The 16,428-nt window shown below is 44.9% G+C and overlaps 1 protein-coding gene across 2 annotated transcripts in view; it reads left to right on the top strand.

The window, feature by feature from the left end:
• The first annotated feature begins 5,009 nt into the window (after nucleotides 1-5,009).
• The window catches only part of TBC1D15 (TBC1 domain family member 15), a 69,127-nt gene continuing 57,708 nt past the window's right edge, over nucleotides 5,010-16,428 (top strand). Inside the window, exon 1 of one of the 2 annotated variants that reach the window (XM_077913846.1) lies at nucleotides 5,010-5,158. In XM_077913846.1, coding sequence (XP_077769972.1) covers nucleotides 5,129-5,158 — 30 coding nt within the window. In that variant the 5' untranslated portion in view covers nucleotides 5,010-5,128. The remainder of the gene's footprint in view (nucleotides 5,159-16,428) is intronic. The other variant, XM_077913847.1, reaches the window with a different exon arrangement.

The following is a 16,428-nucleotide window of genomic DNA, read 5'->3' on the forward strand; positions in this document are numbered from 1 at the left end:
TTTTAATGTTGAGCTTTGAGAGTTCCTTATAAAGGTTAGGTATTTGTTAAGTTTGTCATTTGCAAATGTTTTACTGTAGTCTACAGCTTTTTTTTCTCCATCCTTTTCAGTCTGGAGAGCAAAAGTTCTTAATTTTGATAAAATCCGACTTATTCATTTTTCCTTTATGGATCATGGTTTTCATGGCAAGTCTAAGAATTAATTCTGCTTTACCCTACATTCTGAATATTTTCCTCTCTTTTTCTCAATTATTTAAAAATTGTGATAAAATATACATAAAATTGACCATTTCAGCCACTGATTAAGTGTATGATTCAGTGGTATTTATTGTAATGAAAAGGTTTCCTTTTGTTCTCTGCACTGTTTGTATTGAATTGCTTTTTTTTTTGTTGGTTTGTTCATTTTGGTCTCTTGTCTTTCAGCTTAAAGATTTTCTTCAAATGGGGAGTAATCCATGGTTGTCTGCCCATAGTTAAGGAACTAAAATCGAAAGCTGATTGGAGGTTCTAAGTACCCAGGTGGGGTTTGTTGATTCTTGGCCTTCACTGTAGGATGATGCGGTTAGTTATTTCTATGAAGATCCCTAACTGTGAATACCTATAGGTCTGATTTCTCCAGCTGCTCAATTTTCCCAGGGAGAAGTCCTACAATCCTTTAGCTGTCAGGTGCTACCTTGTATAGTTAAGCACAAACCCAAAGTTCTCAGCTTGACTGCACTAAGAGTTCAGGAAAGGTAGAGGTCAACGAGTAGTGGCAAAGTTGGGAAGTCTTACTAGATGACATGGGACGTGGGATAAGCCCTCGAAGACAAAAAGGGTTGGTCAGGAACGGAGGCGAGAGGGAATCCAACTGATTGGATAATTAGCTGCTGTGGTTTACAGCTGATAGTGTGGCGCTGTGGCCACGGCGTGTATCAGTAAGGAAATCTGGCTCAGCTGTAAAGCGGCTTATGACTCTGGCAAATCATTAATTTCTTTTTTTTTAAGATTTTATTTATTTATTCATGAGAGACACACACAGAGAGAGGCAGAGACACAGGCAGAGGGAGAAGCAGGTTCCATGCAGGGAGCCTGATGGGAGCAGGGGGGACTCGATCCCGGGTCTCCAGAATCATGCACTGGGCCGAAGGCAGGTACCAAACCGCTGGACCACCCAGGGATCCCCCAAATCATTAATTTCTTAAGAGACTCGATTTCTTCAACTGAAAAACATGGGGAGACTACTGCTAAAGTTCTGCTCAGGTCTAAGGTTGCTTTAAGACACTTATCAAGATTCTTTTACATCAGGTGACTTTTTGAGTGATAAGTTATAATTAGCGAAGATGACGCTATAGTTCACGGGAGTGAATTTAGGAATTATAAAATTACTCCCACGAAAGCAGTAATTATTTTAAGTTATAGGGAGCCCTTAACTTTATTTACAGTAAATTCACATGCATGCTGCTTTTAAAAACCTGTCCATTGGTTTCATGTGAAGCACTGTACTGTGGTTTTTTTTTCTCTTAATGTAGTGAAAAACTCAAACATGAAACAAACTACACTGAAATCCTGACCTGGTTTCTTCCCTTTGCATGTAGAGGATATCACTGCAAAAGGAAAATGGTCTCTTTCCTCTTTTAAGATTTTATTTATTTATTTATTTATGAGAGACACACAATGAGAGAGAGGGGCACAGATACTGGCAGAGGGAGAAGTCCTCTTTTTTTTTTTTTTTTTTTTTTAAAGATTTTATTTATTCATGAGAGACAGAGAGAGAGGCAGAAGCAGGCTCCCTGCAGGGACCCGATGCGGGACTCAATCCCAGGACCCCAGGATCGCTCTCTGGGCTGAGGGCGGGCGCTAAACCGCTGAGCCACCCAGGGATCCCGGTCTCTTTCCTCTTGAACGTAAAGCAGAACTGCACCATTTGGAAGTAGAGAATTCCTTTAATTTGTTAAACAAACGCTTATTTAGTACCCGCTATGGGTCTGGTATCTACGCCAGCCGTCGCGGTCAGCACTGCACAGTATGGTCTCTACCTTCCATTAGTCCGTAGCCCAGCAGGGAGCAGAAGGCAGGTCAGTAAACCGAGTCCTTTGCAGTGTGATAACACAGACCGCAAAGGTGGATCCTCTGCAGCTACTGTCTGCGTTGGCCTGCCCAGCAACAACTCTCCTTTTTTCTAGAATGGTTCCTGAATTTTTCTCTGGGAATTCCCTTTCCTGTCATTCTCTGTACTTTGCGGGGCTCTTGGCACAGAGGTCACAGCATGATATATTCAGGGTACCGCAGATATTTGGCTATGGTTGGCAACTTGGGTCTGAGGTGTGTAAATTTGGGAGAGAAAGCTAAAATAGTAGGCAGGCGCAGTTTATGAAGGGTCTTGTATGTAATGCTGGAGAATCTGGACTTTTCCATGAAGAGATGGAAGGCCATTAAGGGGTTTTAAGCAGGGAGTTCACATATCACATTTATGCTTTGGGAAGATAAATGTGGTGGCGTTAGGAATTGTTAGGGGAAGCTGAAAGCAAGGGAATGAATCAAGATGTCACAGGATCGTCCAAACCAGGGGTAATCAGAGAGCTCGACCATAAGAGAGGCAGTGGGGACAGGAAGGAAAGACACGGTGGGTGTGTCCGCCATGAGTTCTCCCTCCCAATGACTCATGACATGAGGTACCCAGAACCGGGTGAAGCATGATAGCAACACTTAGCTGGAGAAATTGTCCCCTAGCCGCGTCTCTAACTCAGCAAATGGTAATAAATTTCAGAGAACCAAAGCAAAATCTAAGTTTCGTTCAAGACTCTGCTTCTCAAAGTTTAACGAGCTCCAAAGTCAGCGGTAGATCTTGTCAAAATGCAGATTTTGATTCAGTACAGGTTCTGGGGTGGGGCCTGAGATTCTGTATTTCTAGCAGGCTTCCGGGTGCTGCTGGTCTCCAGACTACATTTTGAGGAGCAAAGATTTAGGTATTTTGAGGTGTGATGAGTCATTCAATTAAAAGGTCCAGCAGGCAACAGGTGTAGGCCGTAGACTTCAGGCAAGAGAGAGACACGTGGGCTGGAGATATTTCAGAGTCATCAGCACATAGGACGTGGTGATGTCAGAATGTAAAGATCATGGTTGGGATCCCTGCATGGTTCAGCGGTTTGATACCTGCCTTGGGCCCAGGGCGTGATCTTAGAGTCCCGGGATCAAGTCCCGCATTGGGCTCCCAGCATGGAGCCTGCTTCTTCCTCTGCCTGTGTCTCTGCCCCTCTCTCTGTGTCTCTCGTGAATAAAAAAATAAAGATCATGGTCTAGGAATAGTGCTTGGAAATAAAGTGAAAGCAGCCCAAGGATAGCCCAGGGGTAGTTAGTGCCAGCATTTAAGGGGCGTATGGGGAATGAGGCTTTGAAACATGGAGAATGAGTGGCAGATGGAACTAGGATGCCAACTTTTCAGTGAGAAAGTGTTAATTCCCAAACTTATTATAAAAATAGCTGCCATTTATTTATTTTTAAGATTTTATTTATTTATTCATGAGACACACAGAGAGAAGGCAGAGACACAGAGAGAGATTCCAGGCTACACATCCTCAAGGGGAATGCCCCAGGAGTGGTGTTCTGTCCTTCTCAGTGCCTCACGTCAGGAGGCACACGGCTCGGGGCCTGCTGAAGCAGTCAGGAGAGTTCTCATCTAAACAGAAGCTCCTCTTGTCCTGGCTCTTTCCTGGTGTTTTAGGCTATGAGCCCCAACTCTCTGCTTCACTGGGATCATCTTGGAGCACAGCTTCCTCAATCTTGGGCATCTTGCTGTTACCTGCTGCCAGTCCTTGACCCGCTGCCCCGCTGCATCTCAATAGCTGCCATTTATTGAGTATTCGTTTCCAGGCAGTGTTCTAATGGTTTTAACTTTTCCCCAAAACACAGAGCCTAAGAAATGTCTATTAAAAAGAAAATCCCTCTGACCACACCCAATTACTTTGAGCTGGTGGAAGGTTTACCGTGGGTCCCGGACAAGGATCTACACAGCACGCCTAGGACTGCATGAAGGTTCTAGGGCTCTGACTCAAGCCAGTACTTTTGGGAAAGACCTCAAGTCTTCACCCAGTGCGGGTTACTAATAGGCTCACTTCCCCAGCTCACGGTGCCTTGATGGTGCCCTGCTTTGCTGACCCAATGCCAAGTGTGGCCGTGGGGTGTTGGCCCCGGTGGGAATCGCTGATGCCTAGTGTGCAGCCTCCCTAACGGACACTACACATCCTTGCAAGGTCTTGCCGCTTGCCTTACCTTAGGTTCCCGATGTTCACGGGACTTTCCACCCTCCATTCCTGTTACTCCCCTGGGGTTGCCCCTTGAGCGGCCTCAAAGGTCTCTAACGCGGCTCCCTGGGTTGCCCCTTGAGCAGCCTCAGAGGTCTCTAGCGCTCCCCCGGGGTGACCCCTCGAGCGGCCTCAGAGGTCCCTAACGCGGCTCCCCGGGTGGCCCTCCAGCGGCCTCGGAGGTCTCTAACGTCCGTCAGCGGGGTCAGGTGTTCTGATCCCCGGGGCCGCGTATTCCGCCCCGAGGCCGGGCCAGCTGGGAAGCAGCGGGGAGCAGCCTCCACCCGTCGCCGGTGCCCGCGCCCCGCGCCCCCGAGCGCCCTGGGCTCCCCGGCGGCTCCGCGGGTTTAGCGGCCCCGACACGTCACACACACGCAAGGGGAGGCCTGTGCGCGCGGACCCAGCGGGCTCCCCCGCCCCCCGCACGTCGGGGGCCCCGCTGCACCTGCGACTTGCGGGGCCACGAACCCCGCCCTCGCCTGCCGCCTCCCCTTCTTCCCATCACACCAAACACAGGCGGCCTGTGAATGTCCCCAAGTCTCGCCCCGCAGGGAAACATAAACCACAGACTCGCTTCAGGTCAGATTCCCTCTTTGCGGGGGAAATAAAAAAAAAAAAGAAAAATAAAAAAAGGGGAAAAAAACAGTTTGCGCATGCGCCGTGTGCACCAGCGCCCCCGCCCCGCCCCCTTCCCAGCGCTCAGCACGCATGCGCCGGGTTCCCCGCCTCGCCCGCGCCGCGCCCCGCGCTTCCCGCCCGGAAGTGGGCCTGGTCCGGCCGGATGTTGTTGTGAATCCCGGAGACACGTGAGGCGCCGCGACGTCATCACAGGCACGCGAAGGAAACATGGCGGCGGCGGGGGTCGGGAGCGGGAGGGTGAGTAACGGCGCCGGCGAGCGGCCCCGGGCTTCTCCCGGACGCGGCCGCTTGCGCTGCCCGGGGGCGGGGGGCCGGGGCGGAGGCCCGGGGAGGCCGAGCTCGGTGGGGGACGGAGGAGGGCGGCCGTGTGGGCCGCTGGGTCGGGCCTGCGGGCTGGGGCCGGGCCTCGGCGCGGGCCGGGAGCCGCGGGGCTTCCTCGGCGTTGCCTGTCCGAAGCCGCGGCAGCTGTGCCTGCCTCCTGGCTCGCTGCGCCTCGCTTCGTGCTGACCCTCGGTTCTGTGCGGACGCCCCTTCTGGCGGCGGCGGCTTTCCCTCTCCCTCCCCTCCCCTTCGAGGCTGTCTCTGCCTCCCTGTGCCGAGGGCATCTTGTCCTCCGGGCGACGAGCTGAACACAGCTGTCGTGCGCCTGGCTCGGAACGAAAGAGCGCATTTGGGTTCATTCTCCCCGGACTGCCGGCTGGGCGGCTGCCGGCCCGCGAGCGGCGGGGCGTTTGCGGCCTCGGGGCGCGGGGGTGGTGGTGGGGACGCGTCCGTGCAGGTGTGGACCGCTCCTCGGGGGCCCGGGCTGTACTCGCGGGGGGGAGGCTGTGCTCACGGGGACCCCCGGGATGTGCTCCTGGAAGTCCCCGGGATGTGTTCGCGGGGGCCCCCGGGAAGTGCTCCTGGGGGCCTCCGGGATGTGCTCGCGGGCCCCTGTAATGTGCTCCTGGGGGCCTCCGGAAAGTGCTCCTGGGGGCCTCCGGGAAGTGCTCCTGGGGGCCTCCGGGATGTGCTCCTGCGGGCCCCCGGGATGTGCTCGCGGGGCCCCCGGGAAGTGTTTCTGGGGGCCTCCGGGATGTGCTCCTGGGGACCCCCGGGAAGTGCTCCCGGGGGCCTCCGGAATGTGCTCCCGGGGGCCCCCCGGGAAGTGTTCCTGGATGCCCCCGGGATGTACTCGCGGGACCCCCGGGAAGTGCTCCTGGAAGCCCCTGGGATGTGCTCCTGGGGACCCCCGGGAAGTGCTCCTGGAAGCCTCTGGGATGTGCTTGCGGGGCCTCCGGAATGTGCTCCTGGGGGCCCCCGGGCTGTGCTTGCAGGGCCTTCGGAATGTGCTCGCGGGGACCCCTGGGCTGTGCTCCTGGAAGCCCCTGGGCTGTGCTCGCGGGGGCCCCCGGGATGTGCTTGCGGGGCCTCCGGAAGGTGCTCCTGGGAACCCCGGGGATGTGCTCGCGGGGGGCCCCTGGGCTGTGCTCTTGGGGGCCCCCGGGCTGTGCTCCTGGAAGCCCCCGGGATGTGCTCCTGGGGGCCCCCGGGATGTGCTCGCGGGGGCCCCTGGGCTGCCACTGACCCGCAGGTCATTAGGAACCAGGATCAGCGCGGGGGAGGGGGGGGGCGGTGCCTCGTAGGCAGCCGGGATGGGCTCGGAGTGCACAACTTGATGTACTGAGGACCGTCAGGACCAGCCGTCGGCGGTTGCCGCTGCGGGAGCAGTTTGTCAACAGTTGGGTCTGGCGGTGACTCATCGAACAGCGGTGACCACGTACTCGCTTGTCGTACTCGCTTGTCGCAGGTCACCCCGCGGTTCCTGCGGTCTCCCTCCTCTTCCCTGCGGCTGCTCTCTTTCCCCCATGTTGGGGGATCTGACAACGTTTGTGGTTTGGAGTGTGGACCACTCCACTCGGCGGCGAGAATAACACGCGTGGTCTCGGTTTTGCTGTTGCTTGGAAGTGTGACCTTGGGAAACTGAGCAAGCATGACTTCTCTATCCTTAGTGTTTTTTTTTTTTTTTTTTAAGATTTTATTTATTTATTCATGAGACAGAGAGAGGCAGAGACACAGGCAGAGGGAGAAGCAGGCTCCCTGCGGGGAGTTCGATGTGGGACCCCAGGATCAGGCCCTGAGCCAAAGGCAGGTGCTCCACCACTGAGGTCCCCCTCATCCCCCACCCCCGCGCCCCATGGTGTGGATTGTTTTTGAGAGAATCCCTGAGATAAGCCCAGTTGTGAAATGTAAGACCTTTTCTTACCCTTTTCTTCCAGTCACTGTCTTTCGTAATCTGACTTTTTTTTTTTTTTTTTTTTTTTTTTAGGATTTTATTTTAGACAGAATGTGAGAGGGGAGAGGGGCAGAGGGAGAGCGAGAATCGTATGCAGACACCCTGTGGAGCATGGAGCGCCGCACAGGGCTTGATTCCCTCACTCAGATAGTACCTGAGCCAGAATCAAGAGTCGGGCGTCAGCCGACTGAGCCACCCAGGGGCCCCCTTAATCTAACTTCTTAAAATTGGTCTTTTGCTTCATAACTCCATGTCATCACCTCATTTATCCTCACTCATTGTAAGTGGACACCCATAGCCATCATACCACCTAAGCTGTTTCTCTATGCCAAAAGCTCCCCCTCTCCCAAGTAATACCATCATGACCAGCAAAACCCACTTACTCTGCCCTGAGTTCAGATCTAGGTTAATGTCATTCAGGGGTTGCATGTCTTACAAACGCGGAGGCATTCATTTCAAAAACAATCAGGAACCAAATCCTACCAGTTTACCTTAAAGAAGTTTGTTAAATTCCTGCATCCTCTTCATTCTCTGTGTTTAGTTCCTTTAGTCTGCCTCTGCTCTTGAGTTCTTGGCTGATTTTTCTCCGTGTTTGCAGTTTCTTTGTCCACAGTCCCTTCTCTGTACCACCACTGGAGGTTTTTGGTTTTTTTGTTTGTAACCTACAAATCTGATTGTCTCTAGCTTTATTATTTTTAAAGATTATATTTATTTGAGACAGTGAGAGCACAAGCAGGGAGGAGGGTCAGAGGGAGAAGAAGAGGGAGAAGCAGACTCAGACCCTTGGCTGAGCAGGGAGCCCAATGGAAGGCTTGATCCCAGGACCTTGAGATCATAACCTGAGCCAAAGGCAGACACTTCACTGACTGAGCCACCCAGGCGCCCCTGTCTCTCGCATTCAAAACAAACAAAATCTGGGGCACCTGGATAGCTTGGTCAGTTAAGCGTCTGCCTCTTGATTTTGGCTCGGGTAGTGATATCATGGTGATGACATCAAGCCCCACGTGGGCCCTCTCAACAGTCTGCTTGAGGTTCTTTCTTGCCATCTGGCCCTCCCCCCACTTGTGCGTGCACAGGCTCTCTCAAAATAAAATCTTAAAAAAAAAAACCTTTATTTTGTTATTGTCACCATTACAATATTACTAGAGGCTGCTTAACATAGCATAAAAAGTCGTGTTCCCTTCCTGGCTTTATGCTATGCTTCCCTACTTTCCAGTCTTGTTCCTTTGGGAAAGGGGAGTAGGGGATAATCGATAGATGTGAGAGAGTGAGTGTGTTTATGTGTCTATATTTTCTATATTTCTATATGTATTTTCTTTACCCCCCCTGCCCCCCTGAAAGGTTCAGCAAAGACCTGTCTAGCTTAGAAATCTAGGGCAGTGACTGTTAACCAAGCCTCACAAAGAACCACATGTGGTACTTTTAAAGAAAATACACATGCTGGTGGATAGAATCAGTGTTGAGATCTAGGATGTAGAGTAATTTTTTTGAAATAATTCTGTTTTGCTTGCTTTGAACTTTGAGTGTAGGAAGTCATCAAAGAAGTAACCTTTGTCATATGGGGAAGCAGTGTAAGATAACAGTTAAGAGTTTGGATTCTGGATCCAAAACAGTTTTGAAAATTAACTTCACACTTACTAAAGTGACTTCAGTCAAATTACTTAACCTTTCTGTGCTTCAGTCTCCTCATTTGTAATATGGGGATGTTATAGGACCTACTTTATGGGATAGTAAGGAGGATCAATAAGTAAATATATTAGAACAAAGCCTGGCACATACTGGATGCTGTGTAGATGTTATTCATAATCTCAGTTTCTCTGCAAATCATTGTTTAGGTGTAGCAGAATTTAAATATTTACAGTACGGTTTTTGGTATGGGTATAAATTTCATTTTTGAAATTAACTCTAGTTCTATTTCTCATTGTTATTTTAGGATTTGAAAAATACCTTGTTTTAGAAATTATGTAGTTTTGATGAATGAAAAATCATCACAATCAGGCAGTGGTTAAGGAGATGGAGCTTGATTGTCTGGCTGTATACTTTGGGCAAATTTCTTAACTTCCTTGTGCCCAGTTTTCTCATTTGTAAATGAGGGATAATTATATTTCCACTTATAAAGAGGATTAAATGAGTCATTTTTTGCAAAGCTTTCAGAATAGCGCTTGGTGCCAAGTAAGTGCTCAATAAATGTTAGCTGCTGCTATTGGCAATGAAAAATTTTCAGACTCAAACATTATAAGGCTATTATTGGTTAGTAAATAGTTGAATTTTTTTTTAAAGACTTATTTGCTTATTCATGAGAGACACAGAGAGAGGCAGAGACACAGTCAGAGGGAGGAGCAGGCTCCATGCAGGGAGCCCAATGTGGGACTCAATCCAGGACCCTGGGATCACGACCTGAGCCAAAGGCAGATGCTCAACCACTGAGCCACCCAGGCACCCCAATAGTTGAATATTTTTCCTGGATTTTCCACTGAGAGTTAAGCTGCTCACAAATATAAAAGCAATATAGTTAAGTAAAATAAATTAGAAAAAGAAGGTAAAAGGAAAGTAAGGAGAAAAGGTAAATGGTACTGAAAGTACATTTATTAGATAACCTGTATGCTTTAGGGGGTCATAGTTTAGTTCTAAGTTTTTTAGCAGCCAAAGTAAAGAGGGGAACTTGATTGTTACAAAGATGATAGGATCCACAGCAAAATAAAACCAAAAGCAAAACCAGAAAACTAGTTTCTGAATGGTAGATGGGAGAATAAACTCTCCCATAGGTTCTTTGTACTATGTAATATAATGCACGTACTTATATGGAGTATTGCATCTTTTTTTTTTTTTTAAGAGATTATTTGAGAGAGGAAGAAAGTGCAAGAGTGCATAGAGGGAGGGACAGAGGGAGAGAGAAACTCAAGCAGACTCTGCACTGAGCGCAGAGGCTGTTGTGGGGCTCCATCCCACAACCCCGAGATCATGAGCCAAAAAAACCAAGAGTTGGACACTCAACCTACCGTACCACCCAGACACCCCTGTATCTTTTTGGTAAGGAAAAAGGACCCTGTAATGCTTCTAGTAGGCTGATGGTTTTATGCCAGTGGGTAGTTCACTAGTTTAGTAAATACAGGGTACCAATTTGACGTCTTCAGGTCTCTGATTGGCTAAAACAGATAGGTTTTTGTCTTACGTGAATTCAGTTTTGCATAAATATCTTTCTTAGCTGGGCTTTGGAAAGTAGGTCTGAGTTTGATCATAAACCCTGATTAATTCTTGGAGTTCAGGTTTTTATTTATTTATTTATTTTATTTTTGTATTGTGTGTGGAGCAATGTATTTTAACAGTTAACCAAATAGAGGAGTGACTTTTTTTTTTTTTTTTTTTTTTTCTGAATATTGAGAGGAGAAATAGGGACACTGCCTTACAGTGAAGACCACGTTGTGTCTTCTATAGCTGGTGGACAGAATTGAGTTAATGGAATGAGTTGAATTTACCTATCACAGCGAAGGCGGGAGAAAGGAGGTTGAAATAGGTTTTCACTTTAGACCCAGTGCCCTGGTTGTTAGTTTACTTTCGTTCATTTATTCAACAATTATTTATTAAGCATCTGATTTGATCAAGGCACTATATTAGGCATTGGTCCCTTACCTTCTATCTTACAGACTTAAGTTCTTTAGAAGGAAAATACTCGGTAGCACTCATCTCTTTGTCTTTTCTAAATAAGAAATGCAAAGTGAATTTCAAGTCCTTGAAGTAGGTGCTGTTTTTAGTGAATGTTTATGTTTTGAAGACCAGTAAACTGACTGATCATGAGGACAGGGCCTGAAATGTTTGGCTTGTATCCAGCCTAGATTCTGGCACAGAGCAGATATTCAGTGACCAGGAATAAGCAAGAAGATAGAGAAAATGAGTGGGGACTAGAGTGGGAGAGACAGAATCAGTAGATTACTCTTGTTTTGGAGTTAAAAAGTCGGGTTTTAGTACACTTGGGTTTTACCCTGTTTTTACTGTGATTGTTTTAGAAATTCTGAAAGAAAAAAAAAAAGTGAATGCTTGGGAAATGAGCCGTTATTTTTTTTAGTTTGTTTTGATGGCATTCTTATAGGAATTTATTTTGTACCTTAAATTTGACCGCTTCTAATTCCCTTTAGACAAGCTTATAGTCCCCTGAAACCCTTGTGCTTTAGAAATGTAAATAATATTCTAATATCTAGATTTTCCTGGAGAACTTTTCTTTTCCTGGACTAGATCTTACAACATGGTAATACCTTACTGGTGTCGAATACAATAGGAGTATGTCTTCTTTTTTTTTTCTGGCATTCTTTAGCAAACGTTTGAGTGCCTTCTGTGTTTTGAGTTCTTTGGATACAGAGTGGTTAAACATAGACTTTATTCTTGACGCAGTACAGTAGTTTGCAAATTTAACAAGTTATTTCATTTTATGAATTAATAAAAACATGGCTTTTTTTTGGGAGAAGGATTAAATATTAGGTTTTTGATGGAAAATAGCCGCTGGGACTAAACGAAAAATTGTAACCTTAGTTTTTTATTTTTGGTTTTTGGTGGAAGGAAATCCTCGTGAAATCTGTTTACTGTCTCTTAGCGTGCAATACTATAATGTGTATGTCATCCTTGGCATAAGACAAGTCATTCATTTAGTCCTCACTGTGCCTCCCCAGTCTGCTAAGTTATTCCTGTCCTCCTGTGTGCCATTGTTCGTTGTTCAGCACACTGTTGCCCTTCAGAAGCAGTAATAGTTCTGCTGCCTACCCCTTGAGAATTGTAACATCCTTAATATCCCAACATCTTTATATCTTCACTCAGAATTTCTGGGACTTGTTCTTCTTAAAACCACTTATATTCTACATTTCTGTAGTTTCCCAGTCATTACTGATTAACTTGTCCCAAATAAAACTATTTACTTTTTTCCTTTTGTATTCCCTGTCTCAGTGAAGAACCTCATCCACTCAGTTTTGTCCTTGATTTCTCTTCTCTTCATCTCCCACATCTAATCAGTCATGAAGTCCTATCATTGTGACCTTCTGAATACTTTTCTGAGCCATCTGCCTTTCTTCGTCCCGTCTGCTACTGCTGTACTTCAAGCCACCATGAATCTCTCCCTCCACCTGTTTATTACTGGAGGTATTACTGCAGCTCTTTATTCTTGGCTCTGCAGCCAGTGTGTTGGCTTAGAAAAGCCAAGTCTGACCATGGCATTCCCCTCCTAGAACTTTTTAATGGCTTTCTAGTAGCAAAGAGTTGTCTTGAGGACAAATTCCGAACTCTCAAATTCTTGAGCATGGTTTATAAAACTCTTTGTAATCTGATACAGTCTCTAGTCTTGTCTCTAAACTCTTTTACATCTACTATCTGATCTGGATTGTGGCCATACACCGAACTACTGCCCTCTCTGTAGAACATACATTCTCTGCCAAGAGCATAAACCCTTTTCTAGTTATAATTGTCATTCTCCAGGTCTCAGTTTATGTGTCCCTCCAGGTAAATCTTTCTGATTTCTCATCCTGCCTAGGTCCTTAAGTCTAGATTAGATATCATTTATAAGGTTCTACTGTGGTAGCCTCTTCATGCATGTATGATACAGGGTAATTATCTGTTTTCTTATCCTAATCCCCTCTTAGGTTGTAAGTGTAAGTCACGGAGGAAGTGACTGGATCTTATGTACTTATACCTAGGAACATGCTCCGTGCCTGACTCATTTTGTGCATTTGTTTTGTATTTATTGAAGAAATAACTGAAAATGACATTCAGGACCCTGTGCATACTTCTGTCACACTTTACCAGGACCGTTTATTTACTGATTTACATGACGGTACTAGTTTAGGCAGACACTTTTTTAGGGTGTGTTTTTTTTCCACCAAAACCTTTTATTCCCAACATTTAGTTGAAGCTCAATGAATAAGTCTATGAGTAAAGAAACTTCTAAATCAGATTAGATGGAGTGAGGGTAGTGGGAAGAATTTGGACGGGCTGTTGCTTGCTCTTTTGAAGGATTTAGTAGAAGTTATTTGCAGAATGTGTAATGAAGGGAGAGAGTGCGCACGCAAAAAGGCACAACAAGGCTTTGAGGCGAGTTCAGAGTAGCCCAAGGCAGGAAATTTGTATGTACTGGGGAGTGTCAGGTGTTGATTAGCTGCAGAGGTAAAGTATAGAGGGTGGAGTCAGAAGGCTTTTAAGCTCAGGTATGGCACCATCAGGTATGCATTTTATAAAGATCAATTTTGGCAGTGTTTACACATTAAGCACTCTACACGGATTATTGAACGGTGACTAGATTGGGAGAAGAGGGACCAGAAAATGTTGTTTTAGCAACTCAGGATAGAAATGATGAGGGGTCCATGTCAGAGGTTAAGATTTGAGGGATTTAGGAGATAGGATTGGGGATGATGAAAAAAAGTTAGGATAACTCGAGTCGATGAGACATCTTTGACAGAACTGGGAATGTCAGAAGAGAGCAGATTTGGGGTAGAATATATCGAGTTTAAGATGCCTGTGGGTTACTCAAATGAAAATATCAAATAGGTGCTTAGATCCTTGGGTGTGGAGCTCATTAGAATTCCTGGGTTTAACTCTGGTATTTTGTGGGGATACTTTTTCTAACCAAAGCTTAAATTTTCAATGTGCTTAATAGTTTTAAAGAAACTGAATTTTTAAAGCTTTATTATTGTTAAATTTAGCTTATAAAATACACATAGCTTCTACAGTTCAAGAATGTATGTTATGTATAGTAGATGTTGCATTTACATGTTTGAACAGATATTTAGGGTAAGAATTTTATTCCTAAGCTTAAGTAAATCTAAAATATCTGGGTTGAGGGGCGCCTGGGTGGCTCAGTTAAGCGTCTGCCTTTGGCTCCGGTCACTATCCTGGAGTCCTAGGATCAAGCCCCTAGTCTGGCTCCCTGCTCAGTAGGGAGTCTGCTTCTCCTTCCCCCTCTGCTCCTCCCCCCTGCTTGTGCACTCTTTTTCTGTCTCTCAGATAAATAAATAAAATATATTTTTAAAAAATCTGCGTTGAATTGGAGAATTTTGAAAATAAAGATTATGATAATCACAATAATACAAATAAAAATCCAGTCCCACTTAAGTGTAAGTAACAATATAAAAAATCACTTACTGATATATTGTGCAACCTTTTTTTTTTTTTAATCTTTTTCAGCTCTTGTCAGAAAGTAGCAAGGTCTTGGGTTGGATTGTCCCAAGTACGTTTCTTTTTATCTAGAAAGTTGAATTTATCTGTCTGTCTGCCTCATTTTTGCCTTTTACTTCTAACTTTTGCTAAATTAGAGGTCAGAAAGTTTATTCTAAAACATTTGCTATAGTCTGGAAGTTATATCTGGCAGAGTTCATTTGCTAAAGGAAAAAAAATTTACAGTTTATGTTCCCATCAACAGGTCATTCATTATCCTTCAGAGTTTTGTAAATATACTTACCTGCTTAGGCATCTTAGCAAATATTTAAAAATAGATAATAGCCTGGAGGGCATGAGGCAGTTTTATTCCAAATGGACTACTTTTCTCCTTTTTTAAGTACTTTTAATACGTTGTTCTTCTATTTTCCCCCCTCCCAGGAGGGTGGGTAGCACTTAGAATATTCTAGTTTGTGTAAAGAGTTTTACCTTTTTTATAACACTGCCAGGTACATATAGGCAAGGAACTTTATCTCGTTTATTTTTCTGTTCTTCATGATGTCTGACATATAAGCACCTACTAAAAGTTTCAGTTTGAATCAATTTTATATAATTAGCTTAATGCCACTAAGTGACAAGTCTTTGTTGATAGTAATTTGCTCCCAATGGACACCTAATCTGCACTGAAAAACAGTGTGTGATGTAAAATTTTCTTTTGAGGCAGGACCAACTTCCTTTTTCTTTCTTTTTTAAGAGAACTATCTCTACTGACATATTTATGTATATAGGTGTTACAGTTTAAAAGAAGAGGCCTTTCATGTAACTTTTTTTTCATATGAGGTACAATTGACAATAAGTTGTACACGTGCAGTGTGTAATTTGGTAAGTTATGTATGTGTACACCAAGCCCATCAATACAAGATGATGATATTTCTACCAAAGTTTCCTTAAGACTCACAGGAATTTGTCACTACCTTTACCCTGTCCACAGACAACGATTGAGCTGCTTTTTGTCACTATAGATTAGTTTACATTTTCTAGAATTTTATATAATTGGAATTATATAGTTTGTACTCTGTTTTTGATCTTCATTTAGCATAATTATTTTGAGATTTGTTAAAGTTGCATGTATCATTAGTTTATTCATTTTTATCGCCAAATAGTATCCCATTGTATGGGTATACCAGGATTTGTTCATCCATTAACTTGTTGATAGACATTTGGATTTTTTCTACTTTTGGCTGTTACAAATAGAGCTGCTACGAAAATTATAGTCTTTGTATGAACAGATGCTTTCTGTTTTCTTGGGCAAATACCAAAGAGTAAAATGGCTGGATCATAATGTTAGCTGCATGCATAGCATTTTAAGAAACTGCCAAGCTATTTTCCCACGTAGATGTACCATTTTATATTTTCACTGTAGTGTATGAAAGTTCCAACTGTTCCACATCTCTGTCAACATTTGGCATGTTAATCTTTTTAATGACCGCCATTCTAATAGATGTGTAATATTTCATTATGGTTTCAGTTTGCATTTCCCTAATGATTAATGATGTTGAGTATCTTTTCATGTGGATATATGTCATCCCTGTATCTTCCTTGAAGTGTCTGTTCAAATCTTTTGCCCGTTTTATTTTAAACTGTGTTATTCATTTTCTTGTTACTGAGTTTTGAGAGTTATGTTCTGAATGTAGGTCCTTTATTAGATATGTGATGTGATTTGCAAATGTATTTTCTCTGCTTGAGCCTTGGCTTTTCATTTGCTTGATACTGTCTTTTAAAGAGCAGAAGTATTCAATTCTGTTGATGTGTTGGTTCTTTTCTTTCATTCATTTCTAAAAAAATTTTTGCCAAACCCAAGGCCATAAGATTTTCTCCTATATTTTCTTCCTGAGTTTTGTAGTTTTAGTTTTTTTTTTAATTTTTTTAAAGATTTATTTATTTATTTGAAAGAGAGAGGGAGAGCGCCTTCACACAAGCATGGGGGAAGGAGGCGAGGGAGAGGGAGAGAGAGAATCTCAAGCAGACTCCATACTCTAGAGTGGATTCTGATTGTGGACTCAATCCCATGACCCTGAGATCAGGACCTGAGCTAAAACCAAGA

Source organism: Canis aureus, chromosome 11, assembly GCF_053574225.1.
Source record: "Canis aureus isolate CA01 chromosome 11, VMU_Caureus_v.1.0, whole genome shotgun sequence".
Classification (NCBI taxonomy): domain Eukaryota; kingdom Metazoa; phylum Chordata; class Mammalia; order Carnivora; family Canidae; genus Canis; species Canis aureus.